The 15,636-nt window shown below is 40.5% G+C and overlaps 1 protein-coding gene across 5 annotated transcripts in view; it reads left to right on the top strand.

Annotated features, from left to right (window-relative positions):
- The window catches only part of MCF2L (MCF.2 cell line derived transforming sequence like), a 173,898-nt gene that overhangs the window by 123 nt on the left and 158,139 nt on the right, over positions 1 to 15,636 (top strand). For all 5 annotated transcript variants that reach the window (XM_014944167.1, XM_014944165.1, XM_014944166.1 and 2 more), the window contains exon 2: positions 11,157 to 11,355. In XM_014944167.1, the coding sequence (XP_014799653.1) occupies positions 11,178 to 11,355 (178 nt within the window). In that variant the 5' untranslated portion in view covers positions 11,157 to 11,177. The remainder of the gene's footprint in view (positions 1 to 11,156; positions 11,356 to 15,636) is intronic.

The raw sequence follows: 15,636 nt of genomic DNA, 5'->3' as shown, positions 1-15,636 counted from the left end.
GGGCGGCCGGGTGAGGCGACGTGGGTGTGGGGACGCGCCCGGTGCTCCCCTCAGCGGGCAACCGGCGGTGGGACTTTACCCCCGGCCACCGGGACTCCTCGGCGGGGTAGGGGGGGTTGGGGGGCTGTTTGTCGGGGGTTGTGCACGTCTCTTGTCTTTCTTGTCCCCCCCTCAGTTTCGGTGGCGCTAGGGGAGGAGGCGAAACAAAGGCAGGCAGGGTAACCTGCCTGAAAACGAGCGAATAAAGAAAGAAATGTGGAGGGGGGGGGTCTCCACGGGATGCCCTCTCCTCACTGAGGGGATGTGAGGGGGTGGCGGGGGCTGCTCTGTCCTGCCCTGCACTGCCCTGGTCCGAGCAGGGCTCGGGCTCGTTGGTTTTTGCAGTAGATTAATCGAGCATCCAGCAATTACAGCAACAAAGCGGTCCCCTGGTACGATCGACGATGTTTTTAGATGCGGGGTTTTTGCTGGCTGGTGGTGTACCTGCAATGGTTAATCACCACGGGCTGTGAAATAGGATGTTGCCGCCGCTTGTGGTGTTTATTTACTTTTTGTATTTCACTGGGGCTGGGCTATTAAAATAAATCAGCCAGCTGTGTTGTCTGTAGATTTGTTGGGGCTTTTTCTTTTCTTTTTTACTTCTCTTTGTATCTACAAAAGGAAGGAGGCTTAAGTGTTTGCAATCTAAAAGCCAGAAAAGGAATATTTGTTGCAAGATATTTTTAGCTAAAAAAACCTTGAAAAAGAATGTAAAACTTTATCTTGATAGACTCGACAATAGATTTGCTCTTGCAAGCCCTTTATTTCATTTTTAAAGCCAGTCCAATTTAGTGATTTCGGAATGACTGTGAATAGTAAAGGCTCAGAAAGCAAATAAAAAGAAATTTATTTTCTAAAGGGTCTCCTGCAGGTTGCCTTTTTATGACAATCTTCAAATGCTTTTTGGAGTTTATTAGTACACATACAGCTTTTCTGGCTTGGAGAGCGGAACAGTCAAAATAACGTTCAGTATCTGGGTCCATGTTTATGAAATGTACTTACCCAGTGCAAGTGTGGTTAGCATATTGAAAAATAAAGAATACCATTCTAAACAAAAGTACACGTCTTGTCATTTAAGTAGGAGGGGAGAGGGGAAAAAAAATTTATTTCGACCCTAATTCAGGAAGGAGCTAGAGCACATGCCTGATAAAGGCAGAGTCGTAGAGTAGAGAATTGGGCATTATTTTCGTACCTGTTGATGTGGCATGCCACTTCTTGTGTTTTGGGCCCCACTGCTACCACAAAACCCTCTTTTCTGTCCTTATCCCTTCTGTAAAGTGGTCTGGGCTGCATCTGCAACATTTTTTTTTCCTGTTGAACTTTGAAATGCTTGTGTTTCAGATGGCTTCCAGAAGTTACGTGCTTTGCTGATCCAGGACTGGACTATACAAAAGTAATTACAAAAGTTGCATGGAGAGTCTTTTTTTTTAATGGCAAAGATGTCTATAAAATTGGTCTTGAAGGCAGCCACCTGTGTACACTGTTGAGGCTTTGCAGAAGCTTCAAAATAGATACCAGGTTTAATCATCTTAAAACGTACATCTACTTGAAATTTTAAATACAATGCGCCTTTCGAGATGAAAATTGCTGTCAATTGCTATTTCTAACAAAATTACCCTGCTGGGTAGATCTATAACAACTTTATTAGGAAGTATTCAGCATGGTTACGTAACAGAAAATTAAATCCTAAATAGATCGGAAGAGAACTTACCTCTTCTTTCCTAAAGGATCTACTTCTGTTCAACAAATCCTGCAGGCAGAGGATATTGGTAGTGCGCTCCATTTCTGTAGGCAGGCAGTAGGGAAGGTTTCTTCAGCCTTAGGAAACCTCAGCTGGGCTTTTTTTTTCCCCGTGTATGTTATGGTAAAAGGCTGAATGCTCAAGCTACAAGTCTTGAAGTTTTTTTTTATGGTTTATTGCAAGATGCTTTTGATCTGTGACAACCTTGGGTCGGGAGGGAGGAGGAAGAGAAGGGACTTGTGGAGTAGATGTTCTGTGAGCCCTTTGAAACTGGACACCTATTATATGTTTGTCAGCAAGTCGGTAGGATGAAGTGACCCAAGTGATTTCTCGAAGACCTGTGTCCTCTAAGCTGAGGAAAGCACTTACTCCTGTTATGTGGTCACTGAACAAAGACACTGTCCTAGGAGCTTTCTACAGAGAAGGCTCTTTGACAATTCCAAGTTCTGATTTCAAGAGAAAGTGCTAATATTCGAATCCTTTTTTTTCCCATGATACATAAATTGAAAATAAACAAAACATGCCACGGATGTAGCATATATTTTGCTTCTTTCAACTGAATTAACTCTAGGAGTTAGGATTTGCATGCTTGGCCACAGGTGCCTCTGAGTTAAACAAATGGCATTTGCATAGTGTCTTGGTGCTGGTGGCAGTGTCTTGTGTTTGTCACGGCTTTGCACGTGGAAGAATAACGCATTAGTGAGGTGGGGGGTTGGGTTCATCATGAGAACAACTTGAATACGGGAAGATTTATCAGCCACTTAAAATAAGGGGTCAAGCAGGTAACCACCTCATTCTCCACAGAAGGCTGCATAGCACTATCAGCTTCTATTGTGTTTCAGGCTTAATTTAAAAATGAAACCTAGCTTGTCATTCTCTGGTCTTGAGAAAAATCTCTGAAACGTGACCCAAGTGGAAACAGATACAGACTGTGAACAGGTTTAAAGAGGTGTAAACTGCTCTCCATGCCATTTTAGAGGAGGCCAGTATGACTATTTGATTTCTCATGGATGGAAGGAGAAATGAGTGTGGAAAAAGAACTTGGGCGTGAGGGGGCAGGAGGAGAAGAAATTTAGTTACCTAATTCCAAAAGCTCAGTTTTCAGGAACGTAGGTGGCTTGGTGGGAGTTTTAAAGACTAAGGAAATTATGCTTTTGCTAATAATGATCTCTAGGCAACTAGAATTCTATAATGTGGTGCTTTTCTCACATTTACATTAACACTCCCCAGACTCCCATTTTCTTTGGTTATAGTCACTGAAAATAGAGACGGTCATTCACTGAACTTTAGGTATGAAGTTTGTACAAAACTAGCAGCAATCTACTTTGTAAATCCGATACCATATTAAAGTTGAGGACCTCTGTTTTTCTTCCGTGGTGGATCCAAAGTAGAAACAGTGCGTGTATAAAGTCTCCAGATTTCTGAAGGGCTTGAGATGCAGCTCGGGTTAAGATGCTTGCAGCTGGAGGGGGAGGAGGAACTTCTGGCTCCATCCATACCTCATTTCATACCTGCAAGAAGCTGTTCCCTTGCCCTTGTGCTCTACCCTGGCAGTCTGTGGGCAGCTTGGTGTGCACTGGGGCTGCAGCCCTGACAAGGGAGAGGGAATTTGACTGGGTACTTGAAGCTGTGCCTGTGCGGAGAGTGGTGTAGGCAGGCGGTAGGGGAGGTTGCCCTAGTCTCGGGAGCTAACCTCTATGTGTTTGTTTACCTTCTTATACTTTTTGTTGTCTTAAAATATGATGCACAATTCTGGGTTAATTAAAAAAAAAAAAACAAACAAACAAAAACAAAAAACCAGAAACTTTTCTTGTATGGCCCCAAAAGGAAGAAGGAAGACAGCTGAGGGACTTGTAAGTGTTCCTCAAAAGAGCTATAGCATCCTATAAGATGAGAAGTTGAATAAATAAGAAAGCACTTCTCTTATGAAGCACATCTGATTATTTTTTTTCCTTCTTTTGAAGAAGCCTCAGTTTAGCTCTTGCTAAATAGTCTTGCAATTTCTTTGAAATTAGTATTTCCTACAGAAGTCTGATGATTTCTAATGCTTTGTGGAAGGCTTTTAAATAAAAAATGAGAACATTTATCTTGACGGACTACTTAGTACTCAAGTTAAATGTTGATCACAGTAAAGCTCAAAATGAAAAAAAGATTTAGTCTTTAAATTGATTTTGGGTATTCTGCATGCCCTGGAGAGAGATGAGAATGTCTGGGGCTTTGTTACTGCTGCTTTTGCTGTGCCTGTGCGGAGAGTGGTGTAGGCAGGCGGTAGGGGAGGTTGCCCTAGTCTCGGGAGCTAACCTCTATGTGTTTGTTTACCTTCTTATACTTTTTGTTGTCTTAAAATATGATGCACAATTCTGGGTTAATTAAAAAAAAAAAAAAAAACAAACAAAAACAAAAACCCAGAAACTTTTCTTGTGGGCTGCAGCCCTGACAAGGGAGAGGGAATTTGACTGGGTACTTGAAGCTGTGCCTGTGCGGAGAGTGGTGTAGGCAGGCGGTAGGGGAGGTTGCCCTAGTCTCGGGAGCTAACCTCTATGTGTTTGTTTACCTTCTTATACTTTTTGTTGTCTTAAAATATGATGCACAATTCTGGGTTAATTAAAAAAAAAAAAACAAACAAACAAAAACAAAAAACCAGAAACTTTTCTTGTATGGCCCCAAAAGGAAGAAGGAAGACAGCTGAGGGACTTGTAAGTGTTCCTCAAAAGAGCTATAGCATCCTATAAGATGAGAAGTTGAATAAATAAGAAAGCACTTCTCTTATGAAGCACATCTGATTATTTTTTTTCCTTCTTTTGAAGAAGCCTCAGTTTAGCTCTTGCTAAATAGTCTTGCAATTTCTTTGAAATTAGTATTTCCTACAGAAGTCTGATGATTTCTAATGCTTTGTGGAAGGCTTTTAAATAAAAAATGAGAACATTTATCTTGACGGACTACTTAGTACTCAAGTTAAATGTTGATCACAGTAAAGCTCAAAATGAAAAAAAGATTTAGTCTTTAAATTGATTTTGGGTATTCTGCATGCCCTGGAGAGAGATGAGAATGTCTGGGGCTTTGTTACTGCTGCTTTTCCTCCCTCATCTTTCTGAACAAAATGTGAAAGGACTGGGGGAGGGGAAAGAGTAGAAATACAATATCTCCATAGGCAGAACTTGAGTAGTTTAATAGGCATTACTAAAATCCTAAAATGCTTTATGGTTTTTATTACATGACTCACTCTTTGTGGCGCTCTGTCGGTATTGTATACGAAAGTGGGACTTCAAGTCATACAAACTCAGTTTCATCCACAATTACCTTGGGCTGTCTCGAGTCAGTGTGAGGGGCCAGTGAGCCTCAGGAGATGTGCATCTTTTTTACTCCAGCGAATGCTGAAGGCATATGGGTCAAGTAGGTTCTTAAGCTCTTAGTTTAATGTTTGAATTTAGGTGGGAGGAATTTGGGCATAATGCATGCATGTATGTCTTACACAGGGAAAGTGCAGAACATGTATTGTGCAATATGAAGAATGAATGGCCAGTATTGCAAAGCATAAAGAATGCTGCAGCCTGGATATATGCACTTCAGAGAAGGTTCTCATCAGAACAATATTGATGGGTTTAAATACCATTCAGTGTATTTTAATCCATTCTAAAATAAAAAAATGTTAATTAGTACTATACAGACATTGGTGTCCAGTCCAATTCTCCCACAGAGACCTGTGAGGTACAGAGAAGAGATCTTATTTCATCAGGTGGACTCCACTATCTCTATTGATAGGGGTGTACTGAGATTGATTATTTTTTTTAAATTTACATTTAAGCCTGCTTGTTCAGGCCGGATAACATATCAAACAGGCTTTCTTGAAGAGCATTGGAATAAAGTGTCATCATGTTTATGGAAAATAAGGGTTTGAAATCTTAGTAGGTACTAAATTAGGACCAGTTTTCCCCACACAATTTTTTTTTTTCCCCCCAAGTGACTTAAATGGAGCAATGATGAAAACGTGGTGAAATGCTGCAGTGATTAAATGCTGAGTGAGGTGATTCATGGGACAATCTGAAAATATCAGGCAAATGGTCTTAGAAGTGAGATACATCTAAATGTTTGTGTTACACCTGCCTAGAAATAATGCCTTGCCTAAATGACCAGGGAAATAGCTGAAGAAATTGTGTAGTGTGGCAGCAGCAGCAGAGATGCAGTAATAGTGTATCCACTCAGAGCAACTGGGACCTCGGGAGTCAGGTTTAGCTGCCCTTGTGAAGTGGTTGTAGAATATGGATTTAGGTTTCTGAGATAACAGGATGCCTTGTGTACTCTGGTTACTCTTGAAGATAATTATTAACTACTCCCTTTGCAGTGCTGTGCTTGAATTAAAGGGGGATTTTGGGTGGGAAACTGCAGTAAGTTCAGTGAAGTGTGTGTGTGTGCTGAGTGACTGAAATAGAAGGACTCTTGCTTTCAAATACTGCTCTTTTGTCTGAATTTCATAAGCAGTGGTTCAGAAAGCGTTTGCACCTTAATTAAGAAGTGGAGTGCTACATAATAATATTACATATTACTTCTTAATATTGGATATTAATGCATTATTGGCCCCATATGTAGTTACAGTTTCAAAGCTCAGACCTCATCCATTTAGCGTGCTGTCAGACTTTGCAGACAAAACACACCACATACCTAATTGATATCAGAATAGCTGGCAACTAATTGCAGCAAATAGAATCACAGAATTGTCTAGGTTGGAAGGGACCTCTCAGATCATCGAGTCCAACCATCAACCTAACACTGGGTGACCCCTCCCTGACGTTCCCTCTGCAAGGGACTGGTGTCACAGGGGGAGAACAGAGGTTTTACACAGAGACTGTGAATTCACAATGACCCATGGTACCTACTGTGTTTGTGGAGACTTTCCCTCCTTCCCAACCTAGAGGGCATGCCAAAGCTGCATCGTATCTCTGCTGGTTTTCACACAGTGGTAAGGAACCATCACATTCATCAGATGTACTCTGCCAAGCCCCACGTGTTCCTGTGTGCTTTGCTGTATCCCCATTAGTATTATATTTTGATAAACTTCACTGAGCTGAGAAGCAGGTCTTTATCTGAATTTGTCTAAGTTGTATCTTAATAATTGGTGTCAGAGAGCAGAAAGAGCAGGGCTGCTGCGCCAAGAGGTGCTGAGGGCGGCCCCAGAACAGACTCACCGAACAGGCCACTTGCTCACAGGGTCTGAACACCAGAGCTGGGCGCTGGTAACAGGCTCTACGCCATTAACCTGGTCTCTGCAGAGAATCTGGTCAGGAGTGAAAGGATCCAGAGCCAGGACTCGAAGCAGGGCTGTGGCATATGTCTGCCCAGGGGACAGGGTTTATAGCCAAGTGTGCCAATGGCATAGCTTAAGTAGGAACTGAAGGCCTCGGGCTGAACGTACGTATAGCTCTTGGGCCCGTGGCTAGAGGTCCTGGCTGAGGCTGATCAGGGCCGGTGAAGTCTGTCAGTGCCTTCAGGCCCTGATATGCGGATCCAAATTCTGCCCTTTGGGGCAGAATTTCCTGCAAGTCTGTCAGTGCCTTCAGGCCCTGATATGTGGATACAAATTTTGCCCTTGCTTTTCCTTGGGTATTCCACCAATTTTGATGTCTGCAGTCTGGTTTAAAACAGAAAAACCCAAACACAGTATTGGTTTTAGTACGCAAAGCTGAGATTCGGGAGCAGTTGATTAGACCTGTGTCAAAATAAGGTTCATTCTTGGGGTTTTCCTTGGGTATTCCACCAATTTTGATGTCTGCAGTCTGGTTTAAAACAGAAAAACCCAAACACAGTATTGGTTTTAGTACGCAAAGCTGAGATTTGGGAGCAGTTGCTTAGACCCATGTCAAAACAAGGTTCATTCTTGGTTTTTTTTTTTTTTCTTGGTACATCAGCCTGGTTTTTATGATGGTTGAGGGCATTAGTTTATCTTTGGATATTTTGAAATAGTCAGAAAAAATACTTCTGTCTACAGTACCTTTGCAGTGATCCAGTTGGATGTATATCCATGAGGGATGCTGTGACTATTTGGGACATTTTACATTAGTTCTTAAGACAAAAGTCCTTCTAATTTGGGACATTTTACATTAGTTCTTAAGACGAAAGTCCTTCTACCCTGAGGAGAAAGACTTGGGAGTGCTCCTGGGTGAGAAGCTCGACACGAGCCGGCAGTGCACGCTGGCAGCCTAGAAAGCCAACCACATCCTGAGATGCATCAGAAGAAGCGTAGCTTAGAAAGCCAACCACATCCTGGGATGCATCAGAAGAAGCATAGCTAGAAGGTTCTGCCTCTCTGCTCCACTCTGGTGACACCCCACCTCGAGTATTGTGTCCAGCTCTGGAGTCCTCAACACAGGGAGGATGTGGAGCTGTTAGAACGGGTCTAGTGGAGGGCCACAAAAATGATCAGAGGGCTGGAGCACCTCTCCGATGAAGACAGGCTGAGAGAGCTGGGGTTGTTCAGCCTGGAGAAGAGAAGGCTCCGGGGAGACCTTATAGCGGCGTTCCAGTACCTAAGGGCCTACAGGAGAGATGGGGAGGGACACTTTATCAGGGAATGTAGCAGTAGAACAAGGGGTAAAAAGCTGTGGGTGCCCCATCCCTGGAGGTGTTCCAGGCCAGGCTGGATGGGGCCTTGAGCAACCTGCTCTAGTGGGAGGTGTCCCTGCCCATGGCAGGGGGGTTGGAAGTCAATGATCTCTAAGGTCCCTTCCAACTCTAACCATTCTGTGATTCTAAAAGAATAATTTGGGCTTTCATTTTTTTTCCCCCCTCCTCTTTTTTTAAATATGTTTTCCTTTTTATAGGAGACCTTGGTCAAGTCAATTTTGTGACTGTCTCTGCGAGCTGCCTCTCTTCATGAAACTATGAAAAACATATGTAGTGATTATGTCTCTCCCGTATTTTTTTATCCAACTTCTTTGCCCTCCAAATCCCTGAGCTGTTGGCTTAAAAACTAAGTTCACATCGCTCCTCTTAAAATCATAATAAAGATGATGAGTGGATCAGAAAACTAATTAATTAAAGTAGGATTAAGGTCATGAATGTGTGTCTCTTAACTGCATGTTTGGATATAATTATTTCAGGTTATCTTCAGGAGTTTTCATTCCTTAAGGAAAGGCAATAAATTAAAAATGTATTCCTAGAGCAATTTGCTGACTACTCAAGCATAGATCCAGCTGCTTTTCAGTTCACCTTGCACAGGAGCAGGGGAAAAACTACTAGAAGCTTCTGGGATTTTTGTCTCCTTCAGAGAAGACTTCCCCATCTCTGCCCCAATTCGTGGGGTGAAAAGGAAAAATTCTGGACAGGAAAACCTTTGAACCTTGCTAAGTGGCTTTAAGAAGTAAAATCTATTAAATTAATGTCTTGAGTGTAAGGATAATAGAAAGAACTCCCCCTGCTCCCACAGAACTAAAAAATCCATTAAAGTGCTATGAAATGGTTTTTTTCATTAAAACTCCCGTGGATGTGCTCGTTAGGTGCCTGTATGTGCATGCTTGTGCCCATCGTTGCATGTGTCATATCAGACAGTTGCAGAGGCAGATGCAGCTCAAAAGCATGTCCTATGTGCTCCATACATTATTTACAAGCAGCACGTGCTGTAGTAGAGCTGTAACTGTTTGCTGCTGCCTGTGTGACAAGGAGGATGCGTGCCCTGAACCCGGTCGGGTTCAGCAGCTATAGAAAGAGTTGAGCCATTTGCTTTTAACTCCATTACCCACCCTCTGACAACTGTTGCAAAGACTGAAAGTCTGGAAACAGGCAAAGGGAGAACTGAGGAAACTGTCAGTATGTTGACTAAAATTAAGCAAAATTGCTCTCTTTAAACTGGGAAGAAGATGCGCTTTGCAGTAATATTTGAAGAGGAGTGTTTTATCTGAAAATCCTCTCTTCTGATGAAGTAATGTAATAAATGACAGAGAGAGTACTTTATCATTCATGGGTGATTCCTGGGAGATCTGGCACTAAATAATGTGTGGCTCTTTTTTCAGCTTTTTCTTTTTAAACAGATAACCCTTTAATACTTTCTTCAGGTCTATAAAAGTGCCACCTTTAAAGGTAATGTAGAGATCCCTGCATGTATCATTGTTAATATCCATAGTCTGGAGTGATGCTTTTACTCAAGCTCATCAGCAGCTTGAAAAGAGATACACTAGAAACACTTAAATTTAGATGCTTGTAGGACAAACTGAAGCCATGCATCTTTTTCCCTTATCTGAAAAACATTAAATTCACTCGGAGAGTTACACTTCTTCCCTGCTTGGACGTGGCATTTTCCAGGTAGACGTGGAAAAGCTTGTTCAGGCCCTTTGTGTGTGGGGGTTTGGACCATTTTTTTTGTTATCCACGTGCCCTCTGGAGGAGAGCAGTAATAAACCTGTCTCTGGATGTGGTGTGATTTCCTGAAGAAATGACAACTTTCTAGCACTCTGCAGAATTCCAAAATGCTTTTTAGCAACTATAAGTATCTGAAAAGCTCAAGCTCTTTTTTCTCATGTGAAAGAAGTCTTTTACAGTTAATGATGATTTAGTTGTAATTTCAAGAATTACACTCTTCAAGAAGGGTGATTTTTGTTTATGTGAAAGAGTAAAAACACCGTAGTTCTCTGGTATTTGTATATGCAAATTGAGAAACCTGCAGGTGTTTAAGAACATGATCACTCTGGTACCTGTAAGCGCAAATAAGCCTGGTAATTAATTCTATCTGGGCTAAGGAACTGTGGCCCCTTTCCTCTGCTTAAGAAGAGGGCAGCCCTGAAGGACCTGGGCACTGTGTCAGAAACTAAGCATCTCTTTTTCCTGCCACATTTCCAGTTAGTCTGTTTATGAAAATTTTGAACTGTCACTTCAGTCCGCCATATCATGGGAATTGTAGGTTGTTTGTTTGTTTGGGTTTTTTTAATATTATTTTATTCTTACGGTATTTCACCTTTTGACAGTCCATGTTCTGGGGTGTTCTTTCACCTAGTTAAACTAGATTTCAAAAGGTATTTAAAAGATAAATATTAACTTGTTCTGCTGAAAATACAGAGTGATACTGCTATTTTTTGCCTTTATGCCGTTGTTATCAAGATCATATGGTATCTGGTATATGTATGTTGTTTGGGGTTTTTTGTGATTAGCTCCCTGGCCTGAGAAACTACAGGGGACCCTTGAAGTATTTATTTTGTGTACAATATCATGGATGGCTATTACAAACTGCATAAGATACCATAAATGCCTATTATAAACTGCATATTTTTTCTTTAACTAAAATAAAATATATGATAATCTGCATGTAACTGTCAATGGAGTCTTTTATTTCAAGTAGCTTGGGTTTTTTCTTCTTGCAGAAAATGATTTTCTGTTTGTTTTTAAATTTCAGAAATCAATTTACAGCCTTTTCATGTCTGACTACTGGTACTGGAGGTTGATCCCATGCAAAGAAACTGGAAGCTGCAACTGTTTTGCAACAGCCAACCAGTCTAATGAAGAGAAAGAAGAAGATACAAACCATCAGGTTGTGGTGTCAGATATCATGCAGCTTGTGCGAGAGAAGCAGGAGGTGCCGGAAAGCACAGCAGGTGAGAGAAATGTATTTTGAAAATTGTCCAGCTGGCTGCCAAACCGTGTTAAGAAGAGGACTGATGGATTTAAGAATTTTAGCAGTAGCATCTCATCACTAGCAATAAGAGTAAGGCAGGGAGCCCAAATAAAGGAATAGGTGAGTATTCACTTGGAGGATGCTGATGTCACCACAAAAAGAAATGTTTAGTAGCAGCTAATGAAGAATGAAGACCTTTACTCGTGAGGACTGATGCATGTTATAAGAAATTAAAATAATTCCATAAATTAATTGATTAGCAAAAAATAGTCATCCCGAAGAAACCTGACCTACCTTCCTACAGTTTTAAAATCATACTCTAGAGAAACTGCTGAGAAGCAAATACAAAATACCTCTGCACCTTATCACATTGCTTTTGTTGCCATGGTTCACAACCAGAAACCTGTAGTGAGTGCTAGTTAATGGTTACAGGGGTTAAGAATACATTTTTTCCTGTACCATCTGATCTTAATATTTACCCATGCAGAAGGTTGTTGCATTCGTATATGAACTATGTGACCTCTGCGCTGGTACTGGTGCAGATGGTCTGTAATTCTGTAATTTGATTTGGAGTTGCATCTGATAGCAATTGGTCTTTACTAACAAATCTTCATTTCATTTTGTTAAAGAAGTCTTTAAAAAAGCCTTCTAGGTAATTAAAAAATATCTACACGTATTCGTGCAAACCTCTAATCTGGAAAAATGATTCAAAACAGGAAAGGTGAAATTCACTGAAATGCAGTTTTGCATTTAACATACAGTTACAGGGCAGGATATGACTCCTTTGTCATAAAAGGAAAAAAAAAGCTCATTCTTTCAGCCTGGATGAGCTAATGATGTTAGTGCTACTACAGAATGATTCATCTTCTGCTCTGGCTTAACAGGAAGTAGTTATTAGAGTAATCATTTTATTTGTGTTCTGTTGAGATCTCAGCCAGAATATGAGATTTCTTTTGAGGGCAACAAGGAAAGATGCAAAAAAACCCCAAACAAACAATAAAGCCCTGCAGAAATTCCAGAGGAGGATGTCAGGATTGGTCAGAGGGTTAAAAAATATTACTTCTGTGGAAATAAGGAGGGTATCTCTAGACTGCAAGAGAAACATAAGGAACAGCACGCATATTCTGAGTTTCTAGTGGAGATCTTTTTAAGTTGTGGAAGGAGGTGGACGTGCTTATTTTCTTGTTGTCCATATCTAATCAAATAAGAACAAGAAAATGAGAACTTGATTTCTGCAGAGAAGATTTAGACTGAACTGTGCAGATTGTTAAACAGACTCCCTAAAGAGCTTGCACAATCTGTAGCCTGTTCTTAATGAAATCTCTAGTGAAACAAATGACTGCTGGAGTTGAGCTAGGTGTACTTGATTCCATTTTGGTGCTTTAGGCTAGGCTAAGAGATTTCAAGAAGTTTTTTTAGTACAGTGCTTCTGTGGTGGAAGAAGAAACAAGTCCTGGGAAGGCAGGCCTAGAGTATGAAGTCAGAGGAAAGGTAGTTCTGTCTTGTTGGTTGGATGTTACATGATTGTATATGGGAAATTGCTACTCCTTCTCTCCAAAATCAAGTGGAGAGCTGTGTTAGGTTCAGACTAAGGGGGATGTGTGTGTATTTTCTCTTAATGAAACAGTGAATCAATGGTTGACTGGTTGATCTAGAAAGGAAGCTTAGTAAGCTGCATGGATCAGAAAGAAAGCAGTGAAGGTGGACCAGGAACTGAGTGTATATACATACTTCATAGGCACGGGACTACTTACAATAACCTGCATGTACTTGGCTATTCTAATTTCACCTTTTAGCTGTGGCTACTGTTCTTCTGTCACTGAAATCAACAACTGAATTGCAAGCTGTTAATCAAAACTGAAAAGCACTTGACAATACTCTTTATGCCTGGAAAAAGTGGGACATAGTTTAAAAAAACAACAACCGACAAACAAAACCCAAAAAACTGTTTTCTTTTGACTTGAAGAAGAGAACATTGTGTAGAATGGGAAAGGAGCTTTTCCAGAGCTATGAATGAGAAACCTAGTTGCAGATAAATTTCTAGTAAAGTTATTAAATTTTAAGACTAAATTCAGGATGAAAGCTTTTTCTGTGTCATAACTAATAATATTGCTAGTATTGGGGTTTGAATGAATCATTGTGTTTGTAGCCATTTTATTGGGTTTTGATTTGTGATAAATTATTGCTCTTAATTTATGCAATCTGCATGTTAGTATTTTCTGACTTTATCGAGGGACTGCTAAAAAGAATCTGCTCTGAAAAGAATTACAGTGGCATAACATGGTGAATATTTAAAAGGAGCAATTTGTATGCCATGGATGCAGTTGGATAAACAGTTGTTTTGCTCCAGTTCTAATACTTTATCAAATACTTATTTCAGGAAAAGAGGCAAGTATTTTTGTGGTTGGTAAAGAAAGCCATAGTGCTTTGTTCTGTGAAGCTAAGCCTTATAGTCTTCTGGTGGGAAAAGGCAGAAAGACAAATACTGCTACAGAAAATAAACTCCAGCAATGTTGTTGGAGTCTTTTCCCTTTTCTATTTTCAGCTTCTGTTAGCAAATGTGAGGGGTCTTAGTCTCTCATGCAGACTAATAATACTGTAGGATGGAGAGCATCTTGCTGCTCTTCTCAGTTAAACCATATGTTGCTGTTGCTGAAGTTTTAATGCCTTTGTTCCCTCCACAGGAATTCATCTGCTATACTGTTGGTACTATATTGATAGCAATTTTTGTACTGCAATGTTTTCCTAGAAGTTATAATTAATATCAGATCTTTATTGTGTCTATGAGTTTACACACAGATGTTGCATCTCGGAAGGATTAAAAGCCTAGCTTGGAAGCGATAGATGAAGAAACATGCAAAATTGAGCTTGAGGCAGAGCACAACCAAGATGGGAGCACTGTAACATCCAACCAACTTGTATGTGCTTTTGCCTCATTTCAGATCATGTGTATAATACATTCTTCCCCTTCTTGTCTTCAGAAGAGACTGGAAAATGGAAAGGATGGAGACAAGGAAGACAGTCATGAGTCTTTAAAAATAAAAAAAAAGGAATTTAAAATCCAGTATTTCTGTAATTTCTCAGTTTCTGTTATGTTGTTTTACCTGTTTGGGGTTGGACTTCAGGAGTGCTGTGCTTGGAGGCTGTTTACGTAACAACAGGGGTTTTTCTTGAATGGGGCTTTTCTACTCTGGAAACGTTCCCCTTCAAATGGTTGATACCTTTTCTTTGTTTGATTTTTTTCCTCCTTCAGTTCAGATCTGTTTGGAAAATAGTTTTTTCACACAGGGTTTTTTAGCCTCCTGCCATGATGCTAAAACAATAGGGAAGGAGAGGAAGCCTTTTGTGGTTTCAAGATTTGCTAGTGTGATGTCTTGGGACCTGTAATTGCTGATGTTGCAGCAAACACCCATGAGGATGCTACAGTCAAAGTTTTTACAGAAATAAGGGGACTACCATGACTCTGTGCAGGTTTTGAGGAATCCAAGGATACCAGGTGGCTGCTGACTGAAGTCTCCCTGGTGCAAACTTACCTGGGAAGAAAACTTTTTCTTTCTACCATGAGTAGAAAAAACTTTAAACCATTTTAAATATTAAAATGGAGTCTTTTTACCATTTTACATGATTTTTAGGATTTTTGCATGAGAAATTACAAGGTAGCTGAAAAGACAGCTGAGTGACTGAGATGTGCCAATTCTAACACTTGTAACAGTGCTGCAAAACACACCATCATCTGTTGCACTTAGGCACTTGAAATGCTCATCTGTTACATTCACATGCTCTTGGAAACAAATGTGCTTAGTATCATTTCAAAATGTTAAATTGCATTGTTTTCCATACATAAACACCTTTTGGGCACTGCTCAGTGGTGTTACTGAAGGTGACAGCTTTGAATTATATACCTGCTACAACATCACTATCTGGACCAGTGTGGTTGGGTTAACATTATCAAGACCACTGATGACCCAGAACCTGCATTAGAGGGGGGAAAAAACTAATAACATGCTGTCTCCCCAACATTTGTACATCCTGCTAACTCCACGTATTCTGAACCCAAAGTATAACTTCAGTTATACTTATAACCCTTTGCTTCCACTAGTCACAACTGTATAAATATAAGATTTCAGTAGTAATGTATGAGGGAAACATTGTAGGCGTTCATTGTTATAATAATCATAGAATTGTCTAGGTTGGAAGGGACCTATAAGATCATCTAGTCAAACCATCAACCTCACTTGGATAAAAAACCATCACTAAACCA

Source organism: Calidris pugnax, unplaced genomic scaffold, assembly GCF_001431845.1.
Source record: "Calidris pugnax isolate Ruff unplaced genomic scaffold, ASM143184v1 scaffold69, whole genome shotgun sequence".
In the NCBI taxonomy this organism is placed as follows: domain Eukaryota; kingdom Metazoa; phylum Chordata; class Aves; order Charadriiformes; family Scolopacidae; genus Calidris; species Calidris pugnax.
The sequence above is the reverse complement of the archived record's forward strand: the minus strand, read 5'-3'. Positions and strand labels throughout refer to the sequence as shown.